Here is a 13,644-nt window from a genome sequence, read left to right as displayed (position 1 = left end):
TGATTTAGAAAATATATATAAATATATATTGTTAAATATAAAAAAATAAGACAACGCAAATACAACAAATGCTCTCAGAAATTTTCAGTTGATGGTGAGATAATAGGTGATTTTAGTCTTCTTTATTCCCTCTTTGTATTTTCCAAATTCTTTACAATGAATAATATATGGCTTTCTAAATAATGTGCCACTTAAAATGTAAATGTCCAAAAAAAAAAAAAACCAAACCCAATGTTTTGTAAGCCTTTTGATGTACCCTGAAAGTGTAAGGTGTTCCATGCAGCTCTGCCCTTAACACTATGGCGATTCTTCTCTCACAGACTAGGGAAGGAAGTGCGTCCCTACTGGCATCCAAGCATCACTCACTCTAAATTTTCTGTAAACAAGACAGGAAATCACCAACCCTGTTGTGGTATTTCAGAACGCCTCTGTAGATGTAAGCCCGCACACTCTGAGGGTAAATGTTGATGGCCTCGTTACAATTCAAGATTGCTTTGGAGTATCTGCCTTTCAAACCGTAGAAGGCCACTCGGTTTAAATATGCCTTTTCAGAGAAAGAGAAGAGGAAAACAGGAATGTGTGTTATAGTCAAAGCATTAATTATACCAAAAGATATGATAGTTTGGACAAATCTATGCCACCCAAAGATGTTATAAAATGTAGGATTTTTTCCAAACATACAGAATAATTGAAATAGTACAATGAACATCCATATATCTGCCACCTAGATTAGATAATTATTAATATATTTGCAATATTTATTGTACCTACTTTTCCCTGAACTGTAAAAAAATATGTTGTAGACATTATAAAATTCAGCCAGGTCTCCAGTATGCATCGCCTATGAAGAAGACATTCTTTTTGTACAATCACACTACCATAATATATCTAAGAACATAGTATTTCCCTAAAAACATCTAATATTTGATCCATATTTAAAATTTATAGACTTTTAAATTCAGGATTCAATAAAACTTCACCTATTGAATTTGTGTTATCTCTTTAGTCTCTTAAAAGTAAGAAATAAATGTGACAGCAAAACAAGAAGTAAATAAAATTAATAACATAGTATATAAAAATATAAATAGATACATTAAAATATTAACAATATTTATATACATCACAATTTATAAGACACATATATAATATTCCTGTTGGAGGTAATATTTTCAGTTCAAAGAGAAATACAGATATATGCATTATTAAAACAATTATATGAAAAGTAGGTATAAGTACTCAATTGTTGCTAACTAATAACAATGACATATGAAGGATTTAATAGTTTTAGCAAATCTATAACATAATCTCAAAATCACCAGAAGTGTTCATTTAAATACCTCATAATGTTTTGGATTGAGGGTAATTGCACGATTAAAGTCCAGGATTGAGCTATCCTTGTTGAGTTTTACTTTACAAAGCCCTCGTTGATGGAAGCCTTCTGCAAAATTGGGATTTATTTTCACAGCTTTGGTAAAAGACTCAAAAGCCTAGAAGAGTATATTGTTACAAAGCAAATGGTTTAATGAGCAGAATTTATTAATTTATAATGCTAATAATTACAGTATATAGCTGTTGTTGAAATTTTTCCATCTTTTCTGGTCATTTTAAATACATTTTCCCCAGTGAAACTTGTGGAGCAAACAAAAGTAATATTTATTAGCAAGTCAGGTTTAGTATTATAACTTACTAGCCCCTTATTCCCAGATTAATGTCTGTACAATCCAAGTTGTTAGATTTCAGTAATTTTGCATGTAAATTTAATCATTCTTCATATTGTGTTCCTTCAAAGAAGTCACAACCAGCACATTTGTCTTCCAAGGGGCCCAAACATTTCATAGCAGATGCATAGCTATGAAATTTCAGAATGATAGAACCCCAAAATTTTCCCCAACATTGTAGAGCAAAGTTAGTTTTAATGCTGGTTGAACAAAAAGGTTAAAAACATGGAAAAGATTTGTAATCAATCTTATACTTATTAGAATTTCTTAAGAACAACTAATCAAGTGCAACTCTGTTTCAAGGTTTGAGATGCAAGTTTTAGACACTGTCCACTCCTCTGAATAAAAGGATAGGAATGTTGTGTGTATATAAAGATACAGTTGTGAAATAGTCAACATTAGCCTTTAGAAAATAACAATAATATTACATATTGGACAATTTTGAAATGGAGGCTTCTGTAAAATAGCCAAATATTGAATAAGTATGTAAATATTGACTCAACTGGTTTTCAAGGATAATCTGGCTATTTAAATAACCAGTTTCAATCTTTGAATTTTTAGTCATCATTAAGAGAAATCAGTGTGCTAATCATTTCCACTTAATCTACATTAGAATGAATCAGTCAATTTAAAGTACTTAAATTTAATAGGTAAATTTATATTAATGTAATGAAATCATTTTCCTATAATAATTTCTTACAGTTAGGTTGTTTTGGTGAAAAACATACATTAGTCTTTACAATACTATTGACAAATAAGCATCAAATAAAACATGTTGGGTAAATAAAACAATGCAGCAGTACTGTAGGATACATGTTGTCTGTAACAAGCCACACCTTATAAGAAGCATTGGTCTGCTCTGTATTGGTCGCTTCCTACAGAAGTAACCTTCTGAAATAGAACTAAATGCAAGCATTTTCTAAAATCACAAGTAACCTAAGTTGCTAAATATACAAAATACCATTTGGAAGTTGCCTTCATCCATGTAACAAAGACCCAAGTTATACAGACAGTCCACTGTTGCCTCTAAGGCATGTGGTCCTCTCTCAGAATGAGAACAGATATCCAACGCCTTTTTAAACAGCTTCACAGCTTCCTACAGGGTAAAGAGAGAGGGGGCTGAGAACGTTTCTTTCTGCTGTTTACTTAACATGACAACCTTAAACGTTAAAAGGAATCCTGAGCACATAGCCCTACTCACGTACAGATCTTGTCTGTACACAGTGAGAAGACCGTTGCCTATCTGATCGCAGCACATCCCACGAGGTGCCGATCCTAGAGCCAGTGCGTAAGCAGGCTATCCATGAGGACTTTTGGAACTACACTTTCTAAATTCTATAGATTATTTTCCTGTAGTCTTAAATTATATTTAAACTTGTAGACTAGTTTATGACCAATTTCCTATAATTTTCCTGAAAGGAATACTGGGCAGGTTTTAGGTAGTAGAAAATCTCCAATGATAATATCTGATGTGGTTTTCCTCAGCCTTTGTTTTGTCCTGCTGTGCTGTTAATAGAGTTCCCCTGACACCAGAAAATAAACTCACATCAAAAATCACCCATTTAAACTATTTAATCAAAATACTTGAAAGGCATTAATGAAAAAAATTCACATTTTCAGATAGAAATGCCTTTTCAAAATTAGCTAACTGAAGTACATCTTAGAAACCAAAAATCCTGTGCCCCTTTAGCCCATTTTCTTAATTCTATTACATTGCAAAAGAAACAGTGAGATTTAACTTGGATATGCCATGTGTCGATTTAAAAAAATTTAGCATTTTCTCCACATGTTTATATCCCACTGCAGCATCCATCTTTCCATCCCCATCCCCACTCTCAACATTTGACCTGGACATAAGAAAAATCATCACCTCAATTTCCCTCCTTTTAACTTTTCATGTATCTATTCCTTCCTCCGTTTCCATCTCTTTCTCTCCTGTCTTCAAATGGTTTCCTTTCTTTATCATTTCAGAGCTAACTCAAGCTGTGCCCTACACCCCATTGCTTGACCTGAGTACAACCTGTAATGTCCTACCTCTTTTGGATCTCTGCCCCTTCACTGTCTCCGTGAGTCCATAAAGTCTTTCCTCTCATTTAAATGTAAAAGAATACATATTCACTTCCTCCTGCTTTCTCCTCTAGCTGATGTCCACCTCTCTCTCACTGCTCTGAAAAGTCTTTTCAATACCTCTGAGGGGCTTGCAGGTAAGGCATATTTATTTACATTCTGAAAACAGCACTACAGCTGCTGTGTAGATGAACACTTGGAAGGGTGCAACACTGCTGTTATAATTCAAGCAAAATAACATCTAAAGCTGGGCATTGGGGGATAAATGGGGAACCTAGAAGGGAAGAAAGCATAGACTGTCCGCAGATGCGGCCCTGCAGCCAGAAGCTCAGGGGAGAAAGCTGGTGGCAGCAGGCACTTCCTTCAGCAGGAGGAACAGAGAGCTGCAGAAGGGCACCCCAGCAGGGTGAACTTCAAACTTCAAGAGGCCAGAGAATAGTATCCAAGTCATACCCATGAGCAGTGAGAGTGAACAGTGATCACAGAGTGAACAGACTCCCAAAACTCACCTCCCATTGTCCTTGGAATTGGCTCCAGGAGCATATTATCTGTAACCTGAGAACTGTTGCAGTAGAATTGCTGTTTCCCTCTGTGACTGGTCCCTGGGGGTGGCAGGAGGGAGGTTGGGGCAGGACCCATGGAGGTCAGGGGTGGGCAAAACAAACCTCACTCCCAAGCAGCTGTGGATACTGTCCTATGGAAGCCTCCAAGGCTCAAATCTGGGAGAGCACAGAGATAAAAATCTTGCAATTCAGTGCCATCTACTGGAATAGTAGAAAGACCTCTTTAGAGATAAATGCAAAAACAAAGGAGGACAGCAAATAAATAAAGAACAACAGTAATGACGATGACCAGAAAGAAAATAAAAAGTCCCCAGAAAGCACAATTGAACACATGGAATTATGTGACATAAAGAAAATAAAAAAATCCTCAGAAAGCAGACTTGACATAATTCCATAAGTCCAGATTTCAAGACTGCAGTTCTGAAAATACTCTAAGAGGTGCAAGAAAATACTGACAGGCAATTCAGTACACTCAGAAAATAAATCAATAAACAAAACGAGTATTTCACCAAGGAAAATGAAACTTTAAAAAAGAATCATTCAGAAATCCTGGAAATGAAGCATGCAACTCAAGAGATTAAGAGTAAACTGTTGAGCATAGAAAACAGAACCAAACAGAGGAAAGAACTAGTGATATCAGAGATAGGAATCAAGAAATGATGCAGAGGGAAAAAGAGAGAGACCTGAGAATAAAGAAAAATGAAAGAGCTCTATGAGACCTCTCTGACTCCATCAGCAAAAGTAATATCAGAATCACAGGCATGTGGAGGAGGAAGAGAGGCAGCATGGAATGGAGAGTCTAATAAAACAAATAGTGGATGAGAACTTCCCAACTCTATGAAAAGAACTAGATCCTTGAATCCAAGAAGAAAACAGAACACCTAGTTACCTCAATCCAAAGAGACCCCACCCCCTCCAAGGCACTTGATAATGAAGCTCTCAAAAATTAATGACAAAGAAAAAATTCACCAAGCAGCCAGGGTAAAAAAGGAAGTTGACCTACAAAGGAAACCCCAGCAGAATTTCATCTGATTTCCTAGCGGAAACTCTACAAGCCAGAAGACAGTAGAAACAAATATTCAAACGTCTAAAAGACGGAAATTACCAGCTATAAATACTACACCCAGCAAAATTATCCTTTAAATATGAAGGAGAAATAAAGATGTCCCCACACATATAGAAGCTGAGGGATTTTATCACTAAAAAACCTCCACTGCAGGAAATATTCAAGAGAGTTATTCTATCTGAAACTAAGAATATAAGGTCACAACACTACGAGGAAGATCACAAAAAAAAACTTACAGCATAAACATAGATAATTTGTGACAACAAAAACATACAAGATGCACTCAAAAGGGAAAAAAACTACAGTATATGCAACTTTATTTCTTATAAACCTAATGTCAACCACACACAAAAGTCCCTAACCCAGGACATATTGCTTAAAAAAAGAGAAACTAGAAGAAAGATGTATGGAATACCACCAAACAGAAACAACAGACCAACAGACAGAAACACAAAGGAGAAGAACCAACGGACGCACAGAGCTACCAGAAAACAAAAGATGAAATGGAGACAGGAAATCCTCACACATCAATAAGTGCCCTGAATGGAAGTGGTCTGAACTCACCAACAAAGAGACACAGAGTACCAGAGTGGATTTACAAAACAAAACCCAACCATATGCTGCCTGTAAGGGATGCATTTAAGCAGCAAAGACAAAGATAGATTCAAAGTAAAAGAGTGGAAAATAATTCTCCAAGCAAATAACATCCACAAAGAAAGCAGGTGTAGCCATATTTATATCTGACAAAATAGATCTCAGGATAACAAGAGATAAATATGGACACTTTATAATGACAAAGGGGACACTACACCAAGAATACATAACACTTCTTAACCAGGGAGCACCGGAATATATAAAACGACTACTCACAGAAATAAAGGGAAAAACAGATCAAAACACAATCATAGTTGGAGACCTTCATACTCCATTGACAGGTCTAGACAGATCAACCAACAAAAAATCTATGAAGAAATATTGGCCTTAAATGACACATTAGACCAAATGGGCAAAATTGACATTTACAGAACATTACATCCCAGAACATCAGATTACACATTCTTCTCCAGTGCACATGGAACATCTCAAGAATAGACCATATGTTGGGTCACAGAACTAACGTCAACAAATTCAAAGATTGAAATTATACCAAGCATATTTTCTATCCACAATGCATTGACATTACAAATCCACTGCAAAAAGGAAGTAAAGAAACCCACAAATATGTGGAGATTGAACAACATACTACTAAAAAATGACTGGATCAAAGAATACATAAAATATGAGATCAAGAGATATATAGAGACAAATGAGAATGATAACACAACATATCAAAACCCCTGGGATGCAGCTAAAGAAGTAATGAGGGAAATTTATATCATTACAGGCTTAGCTTAAGATGCAACAGAAATCCCAAGTAAACAACCTAACATTACATCTTAAAGTACTAGAAAAAGGAGAACAAAAGCAACCCAAAGTCAGCAGAAGAAAGAAAATAATAAAAATTAGAGCAGAATTAAATGAAATAGAGAACAAAAAGACTATACCAAAAAAACAGTATAACAAAGAGCTGGTTCTTTGAAAAGATTAATAAAATTGACAAAACCCTGGCCAGATTCACTAAGGAAAAAAGGGAAAAGATCCATGGAAACAAAATCAGAAATGAGAGAGAAGTCACTACAGACATCACAGATATAAAAAGGATCATACTAGAATATTATGAAAGACTTTATGCCATCACATTCAATAACCTAAAAGAAATGGGTGCACTTAAAAATATATGACCTTCCTAGACTAAATCATGAAGAACTGGAAAATCTAAATAGACCAATCAGCAGTGAGAAAATTGAAACAACCATCAAAAACCTCCCCAAAACACAAAAGTACAGGACAAGATGGCTTCACCAGTGAATTATACAAAACATTCAAATAAAAATTAAAACCTATCCTTTTCAAACTCTTCCAAAAATTGAGGAAGAGGCAATACTTCTTAACACATTCTACGAGGCCAATATAACCCTGATACCAACACCTGGCAAAGATAACACAAAAAAATAAAACTACAGACCAATATCTCTTTTGAATACAGAGGCAAAAATCCTAAACAAAATACTAGCAACTCAAATACAACAGTACATCCAAAAAATAATATATCACAAGCAAGTGGGATTCATTACAGGGGCACAAAGATGGTTTAACATTTGCACATCAATCGACATAATACACACTAATCAAAGAAAGGATAAAAATCATATTTTCTTATCAACTAGAGGCCCGTAGCAGGAAGATTCCTGCCAGAATAGGGCTTTCTCGGGCCTATTCCTGCAAGAATAGGGCTTCCTGAGACCGCAGCGAAGCAGAGAAGGGAGCGAAGCCCATCGAGGCGGGCTTCTCTCCCTTCTCCGCTGCCTCGTTCCCTCCCTTCGCCACTTCACCCTCGGCTCCCTCCCTTCTCTGCCACCTGGGCTCTCTCCCTTCTCCACCGCTTTGCTCTCTTGCCAGGTCACGGATCCAAGGCCCAGATGCCCCGGGCAGTGTCGGGCACTACCGGCCCTGCCTCGCCGGGTCAGGGGTCTGGGGCCCGGGTCCCTCGGGCAGCATCGCGCGCTGCCGGCCCCGCCTGCAGTATGCAAATTAGCCACCCTCTCTGTCGGAGGTTAATTTGCATATTACACTGATTAGCCAATAGGAGGCGTAGCGAAGGTACGGTCAATTACCATGTTTGTCTATTATTAGATAGGATAGGTGTAGAAAAAACATTGATAAGATACAACATCCATTTATGATTAAAACACTCAATAAAATAGGAATAGAAGAAAAGTACCTCAATATAATAAAGGTCATATATGATAAAACCTCAGCTAATATACTCAATGGCGAAAACTGAAAGCTTTTCCCCTAAGATCAGGAATAAGACAAGGATGTCTATTCTCACCACGCTTATTCAACATAGTGCTAGTAGTTTTAGCCAGAGCAATAAGGCAAGAGAAAGAAATAAAGGCATTCAAATCGGGAAGGAAGAAGTCAAACTGTCACTTTTTGTGGGTGATTCTGTATATAGAAAACCCTAAAGACTCCAGGAAAAACTATTAGAAACAATAAACAAATACAGTCAAATTGCAGGATATAAAATCAGTGTACAAAATTCCATTGCCTTCCTGCATACTAACGACAAAACTTCAGAAAAAGAAATTTAAAAAAAAAATTCTTTTGCAATTGCAACCAAAAGAATAAAACACATAAAAATAAACTTAACAAAGAATGTGAAAGACCTATATACTAAAAATTACAAAGGATTATTAATAGAGATTGAAAAAGATACAACAAAATGGAAAAATATTCTGTATTCATGGATTGTGAGAATCAACATAGTTAAAATGGTCATAGTACCAAAGCAATATACAGATTTAATGCAATCCCCATCAAAATTCCAAAGCCATTTTTTAAAGAAATAGAACAAGAAATCATCAGATTTGTATGGAACCACAGAAGACCCCAAATAGCCAAAGTAAACCTGAGAAAAAAAGAACAAAGTTGGAGGTATCACGCTACCTGACTTCAAATTTTACTACAGAGTTATGATAATCAAAACATCATGGTATTGTCAGAAAAAAAGATACACAGATCGATGAAGTAGAATAGAGAGCCCAGCTATAAAATCACACATATATGGACAGATAATTGACAAAGGACCCAGAAACATTTAATGGAGTAAAGATAGTCTCTTCAATAAATGGAGCTTGAAAAACTGGAAAGCCACATGCAAACAAATGAAACTGGATGACACTTGTCCCCATTTACAAAAATCAATTAGAAATGGATCAGAGACCTATATGTAAGACTCAAAACAATAAGTTACATAGAAGAAAATATAGGTACCAAATTTATGGACTTGGGTCATAGAGAACATTTTATGAACTTGACCCCAAAGGCAAGGGAAGTAAAGGAAAAAATAAATGAATGGGACTATATCAAACTAAAAGATTCTGCACAGCAAGAGAAACTGACAAAACAAAGAGGCAGCCAACCAGATGGGAGTTGATAACTGCAAACAGTACCTCCAACAAAGGTTTAATTTCCAAAATATATAAAGAACTCATAAAACTCAACACCAAATAGACAACCCAATCAAAAAGTGGGCAGAGGACATGAAAATACACTTCTCTTAAGAAGACATAGGAACAGCCAATAGATATATGAAAAGATGCTCAACCCCACTGGCAATTAGGGAAATGCAAATTAAAACTACAATGAAATACCACCTTACACCTGTTAAAGTGGCCATTATCAACAAGACAAGCAATAACAGTGTTGGAGAGGTTGTGGGAAAAAGGGAACCCTCATTCACTGCTGGTGGGAATGTAGATTGGTACAACCACTATGGAAAGGGGTCTGGAAATTCCTCAAAAAATTAAGAACAGAGCTACCATATGACCTAGCAATCCCACTCTTGGGTATATATTGAAAAAGTCAAACTCATGTATTCACAAAGATATATGCACCCCCATGTTCATCACAGCACTATTCATGGTGGCCGAGACAAGGAAACAATCAAAGTGTCCCACGATAGAGGGCTGGATAAAGAAGGTGTGGCACACTGCTGAAACCGGTTTGGCTCAGTGGATAGAGTGTCGGCCTGCGGACTGAAAGGTCCCAGGTTCAATTCCGGTCAAGGGCATGTACCTGGGTTGCGGGCACATCCCCAGTAGGAGATGTGCAGGAGGCAGCTGATCGATGTTTCTCTCTCATCGATGTTTCTAACTCTCTATCTCTCTCCCTTCCTTTCTGTAAAAAATCAATAAAATATATATATATATATAAAAAAGAAGGTGTGGCACATATACACAATGGAATACTACTCAGCCATAAGAAAGGATTAAATAGCACCATTTGCAACAACATGGATGGACCTTGAGAACATTATGCTAAGTGAAATAAGTCAGTCAGAAAAAGCTGAGAACCATATAATTTCATTCATATGTGGGATATAAACCTGAAACTTATGAACACAAACAGCAGTGTCGTGGTTGTCAGAGGGTAGGGATGGGGAGTGAAGGGGGTCCTAATACAAGGTGACAAAAGATCTGACTTTGGGTGGTGGGCACAAGGTGCAGTATACCAATCTTCTAACATAGAAACCCACACATGAAACCTATATGTTCATGGTGACCAATATCATCCCAATCAATTTAATAAATAAAATAAAAGTAAATAAAATAAAATAAATATGCTCTGACTAGAGTGATGACCATAAAAATCAAGAGAGGAAGTAGAGTTGAGAGATATTTAGAATATAGAACCAAGAGAACATCACTATTGATAGCATATGTTCTATCCACTGAAGCAATCAAAGGTTACCCCAGTTTTCTAGCAGAGCAATGAGAGCATGAGGGGAGATTAAAGTTAATATAGTAGCATTTCTGAAAGGAATCAATATCATAAAGGTGTCACCTCTCCCTGAAATATTCTAGAGATTCAATAAAATTCAATCAGAATTCCAAAGGAATTTTTAATGGATCTTGACAAGCTGAATTTAAAATGTATATGAAGAAGTAAAGGCCCAATAATAACCAGAAATTGCCTGGAGAACACTGTGTAGGCACCTGTTCTACCAGATATCAAGAATTACAATAAAGCTATAGTGATTAAGACATCATACTCTTGGGACAGTAATTGAAAAATTGACCCAAGGAACAAAATAGAGATAGAGATATCAAAATCAGATCCATGCATATATAAAAACATAATATAATAGATGTTGTACTTTGGATCTTTGGGTTAAAGAGAACATTTCAATAAATGATAATGATACACAAATATCTATATGGTAAAAATGAAATTTTATCCTGTCTCATACTCAAAATATATATTTAAGGTAAAGTCTTAAATGGAAAAAGTAAAACTTATAAACTTTTAGAAGGAAATATAGGACTATCTTTATGACCTTGGAGTAGGGAAGAAATTTCTTAACAATATTTTTAAAAGTCATGACAACAAAATAAAACATAGATATATTCAACCACATTAAAATTAAGAACTTTTCGCCAAAAGGCATGATGAAATAAATAAATAAATAAATAAATAAATAAATAAATAAATAAATAAGACAGCCACAAATTGCAAGAAGATATGTATCAAACATATAGCCAACCAAGAATTAATAAAAGAATTTAGTTTTAAAATGCCTAAAATTGATAGGAAAAAGATAAAAATTGTGTATAGAAAATTGATAGACTAGGAAATATGAGCGCCTAATGAACATATATAAAGAAGTTAAATCTGTGCTCAAACTAAGGAATGTGAATTAAGACCACAAGGAGTGGTCTTTCTCCTCCAAACTGACAAAAATAAACCATGACAACACCAATTATTGTAGGAGATACAGATTAGCAGGACGTTCATACTGCAGGTGGGAGAATAAATTGATACAATCCTATGGAACAATGTATCATTAGCTTCAAAGGTAGGCATTCACATTCTCTACACACCAACAACTCCACTCCTGGGAAATCCTGGGAAACTATTCCACGTGTTAACAGAAGACAGGAAAAGAATATTTTTAGTAACCCTACTTTTTTATTGTTGTTGTTAATCCTAACCAAGGATTTTTTCTATTGATTTTTAGAGAGAGTGGAAGGGAGGAGGAGAGACAGAAACATTGATATAAGAGACACAGCTATTGGTTGCCTCCTGCAGGTGCCCCAACCAGGGCCCTGTAAGAGCCAGGAACCACATATGCGTGCCCTTGACTGTAATCAAACCAGGGACCTTTCAGTCCTAGGACCTGTGCTCTATCTACTGAGCCAAACCGGCTAGGGGAGCCCTACTCTTAAGAGGGGGAAAAATAATAAAAAGAAACAACCTAAATGTTAATTAACAAAAGAATCAATAAATAGCCGAAACCGGTTTGGCTCAGTGGATAGAGCGTTGGCCTGTGGACTGAAAGGTCCCAGGTTCGATTCCGGTCAAGGGCATGTACCTGGGTTGCGGGCACATCCCCAGTAGGGAGTGTGCAGGAGGCAGCTGATCGATGTTTCTCTCTCATCGATGTTTCTAACTTTCTATCTCTCTCCCTTCCTCTCTGTGAAAAATCAATAAAATATATTAAAAAAAAGAATCAATAAATAAATGATATAATTTAGTTTTATAAAAAGATATGCAAGCAGTCATTCTAAGCAAAATATTAAAATTCCATTAATAGACTTCGTAAGCTTACTCAAGACTTTGTACCTTGGTTCTCTTGGCCTTCATTTGGGTTTTTGCTAATAGAATAATTATGTTGATCTCAGGCTTATTCAAAGTGGCCCCATCCAACACCTCAATGGCCTTGTCATGGTTTTCACAAAATGAATAAATGAGTGCTTGCTGTATAGGACTCATCTCAATGAGACCTAAAATAAAAGGAAAGCTTATCAATACCTTTGCCAAGTATCTGGGATTTAGAATACATGTAATATTTTAATCAATGATCTATATTTTAATATGAGTTAACAAATCAATATGATACTAAAATCTATTTACTATCAACAAACAATAAGACATTCCAACACAAACAAACAAAATAAATAAAAGTGTAAGCTTGGTATTTCCTATAATAACCTCTCTCACAAAATTCACTGTTTTGAAGCATTTTACTAATTGATTATGTACAAATGAAATGGAACTTTTAAAGTTTCAAAAATCTAACTTCGATTTTCAAGTGAACCCTTCAAGCTATCTATGCATAGCTTTTGCAAATACCATAAAAATTTTAAAGAAGCATTTACTTTTAAGTTAAGGCAATTATAATTTTGCATTAGTTATATTTACCTTTGTTCATTTCTGCTACTTGATAAATAGTGAACTTTGCAAGATCATAACATTTCATCCTAAGAAGATATTGTCCTCTGGAAGAAATAATGCCTTTTTAATTCTAAGCAGTTAAAAAGAATTTTTCCACAACAAAGTTTCTTATAACAAGTTACTTGTAATTATATTAATTAAAATACATTTATGTATACTTAAATATGTATGATAAAAACATTGTGAAAATTATAAACATTTTATGTTGTCTAAATGAACCAATTAGTTTGGAGATGTGATGAGAAAGCAATTTAGGAAATATGAAGGTGAAAGAAGAAAAACCTCAAATCTTTTTGCAATTACTGTATTTAAAATGTTAAACTATGTTGCTAAAAAATTAATAAAAAAATAAACACAGCTCAAGGTACAGAAAAGTGGAAAAGCATTACAT

At 35.4% G+C, this 13,644-nt stretch overlaps 1 protein-coding gene across 1 annotated transcript in view; it reads right to left on the bottom strand.

Annotated features, from left to right (window-relative positions):
* LOC132241990 (tetratricopeptide repeat protein 6-like) overlaps nt 1–13,293 on the bottom strand; it is a 49,925-nt gene extending 36,632 nt beyond the window's left edge. The window contains exons 1-3 of the mRNA XM_059710939.1: nt 13,221–13,293; nt 12,642–12,802; nt 2,680–2,814 (exon numbers count right to left, since the gene is read on the bottom strand). Coding sequence (XP_059566922.1) covers nt 2,680–2,814; nt 12,642–12,802; nt 13,221–13,278 — 354 coding nt within the window. The 5' untranslated portion in view covers nt 13,279–13,293. The remainder of the gene's footprint in view (nt 1–2,679; nt 2,815–12,641; nt 12,803–13,220) is intronic.
* Between the last annotated feature and the right edge of the window lie 351 nt (nt 13,294–13,644).

The sequence above is a fragment of the Myotis daubentonii genome, chromosome 1 (assembly GCF_963259705.1).
Source record: "Myotis daubentonii chromosome 1, mMyoDau2.1, whole genome shotgun sequence".
NCBI classification, from domain to species: Eukaryota; Metazoa; Chordata; class Mammalia; order Chiroptera; family Vespertilionidae; genus Myotis; species Myotis daubentonii.
This window is presented reverse-complemented; position numbering and strand designations above follow the sequence as displayed.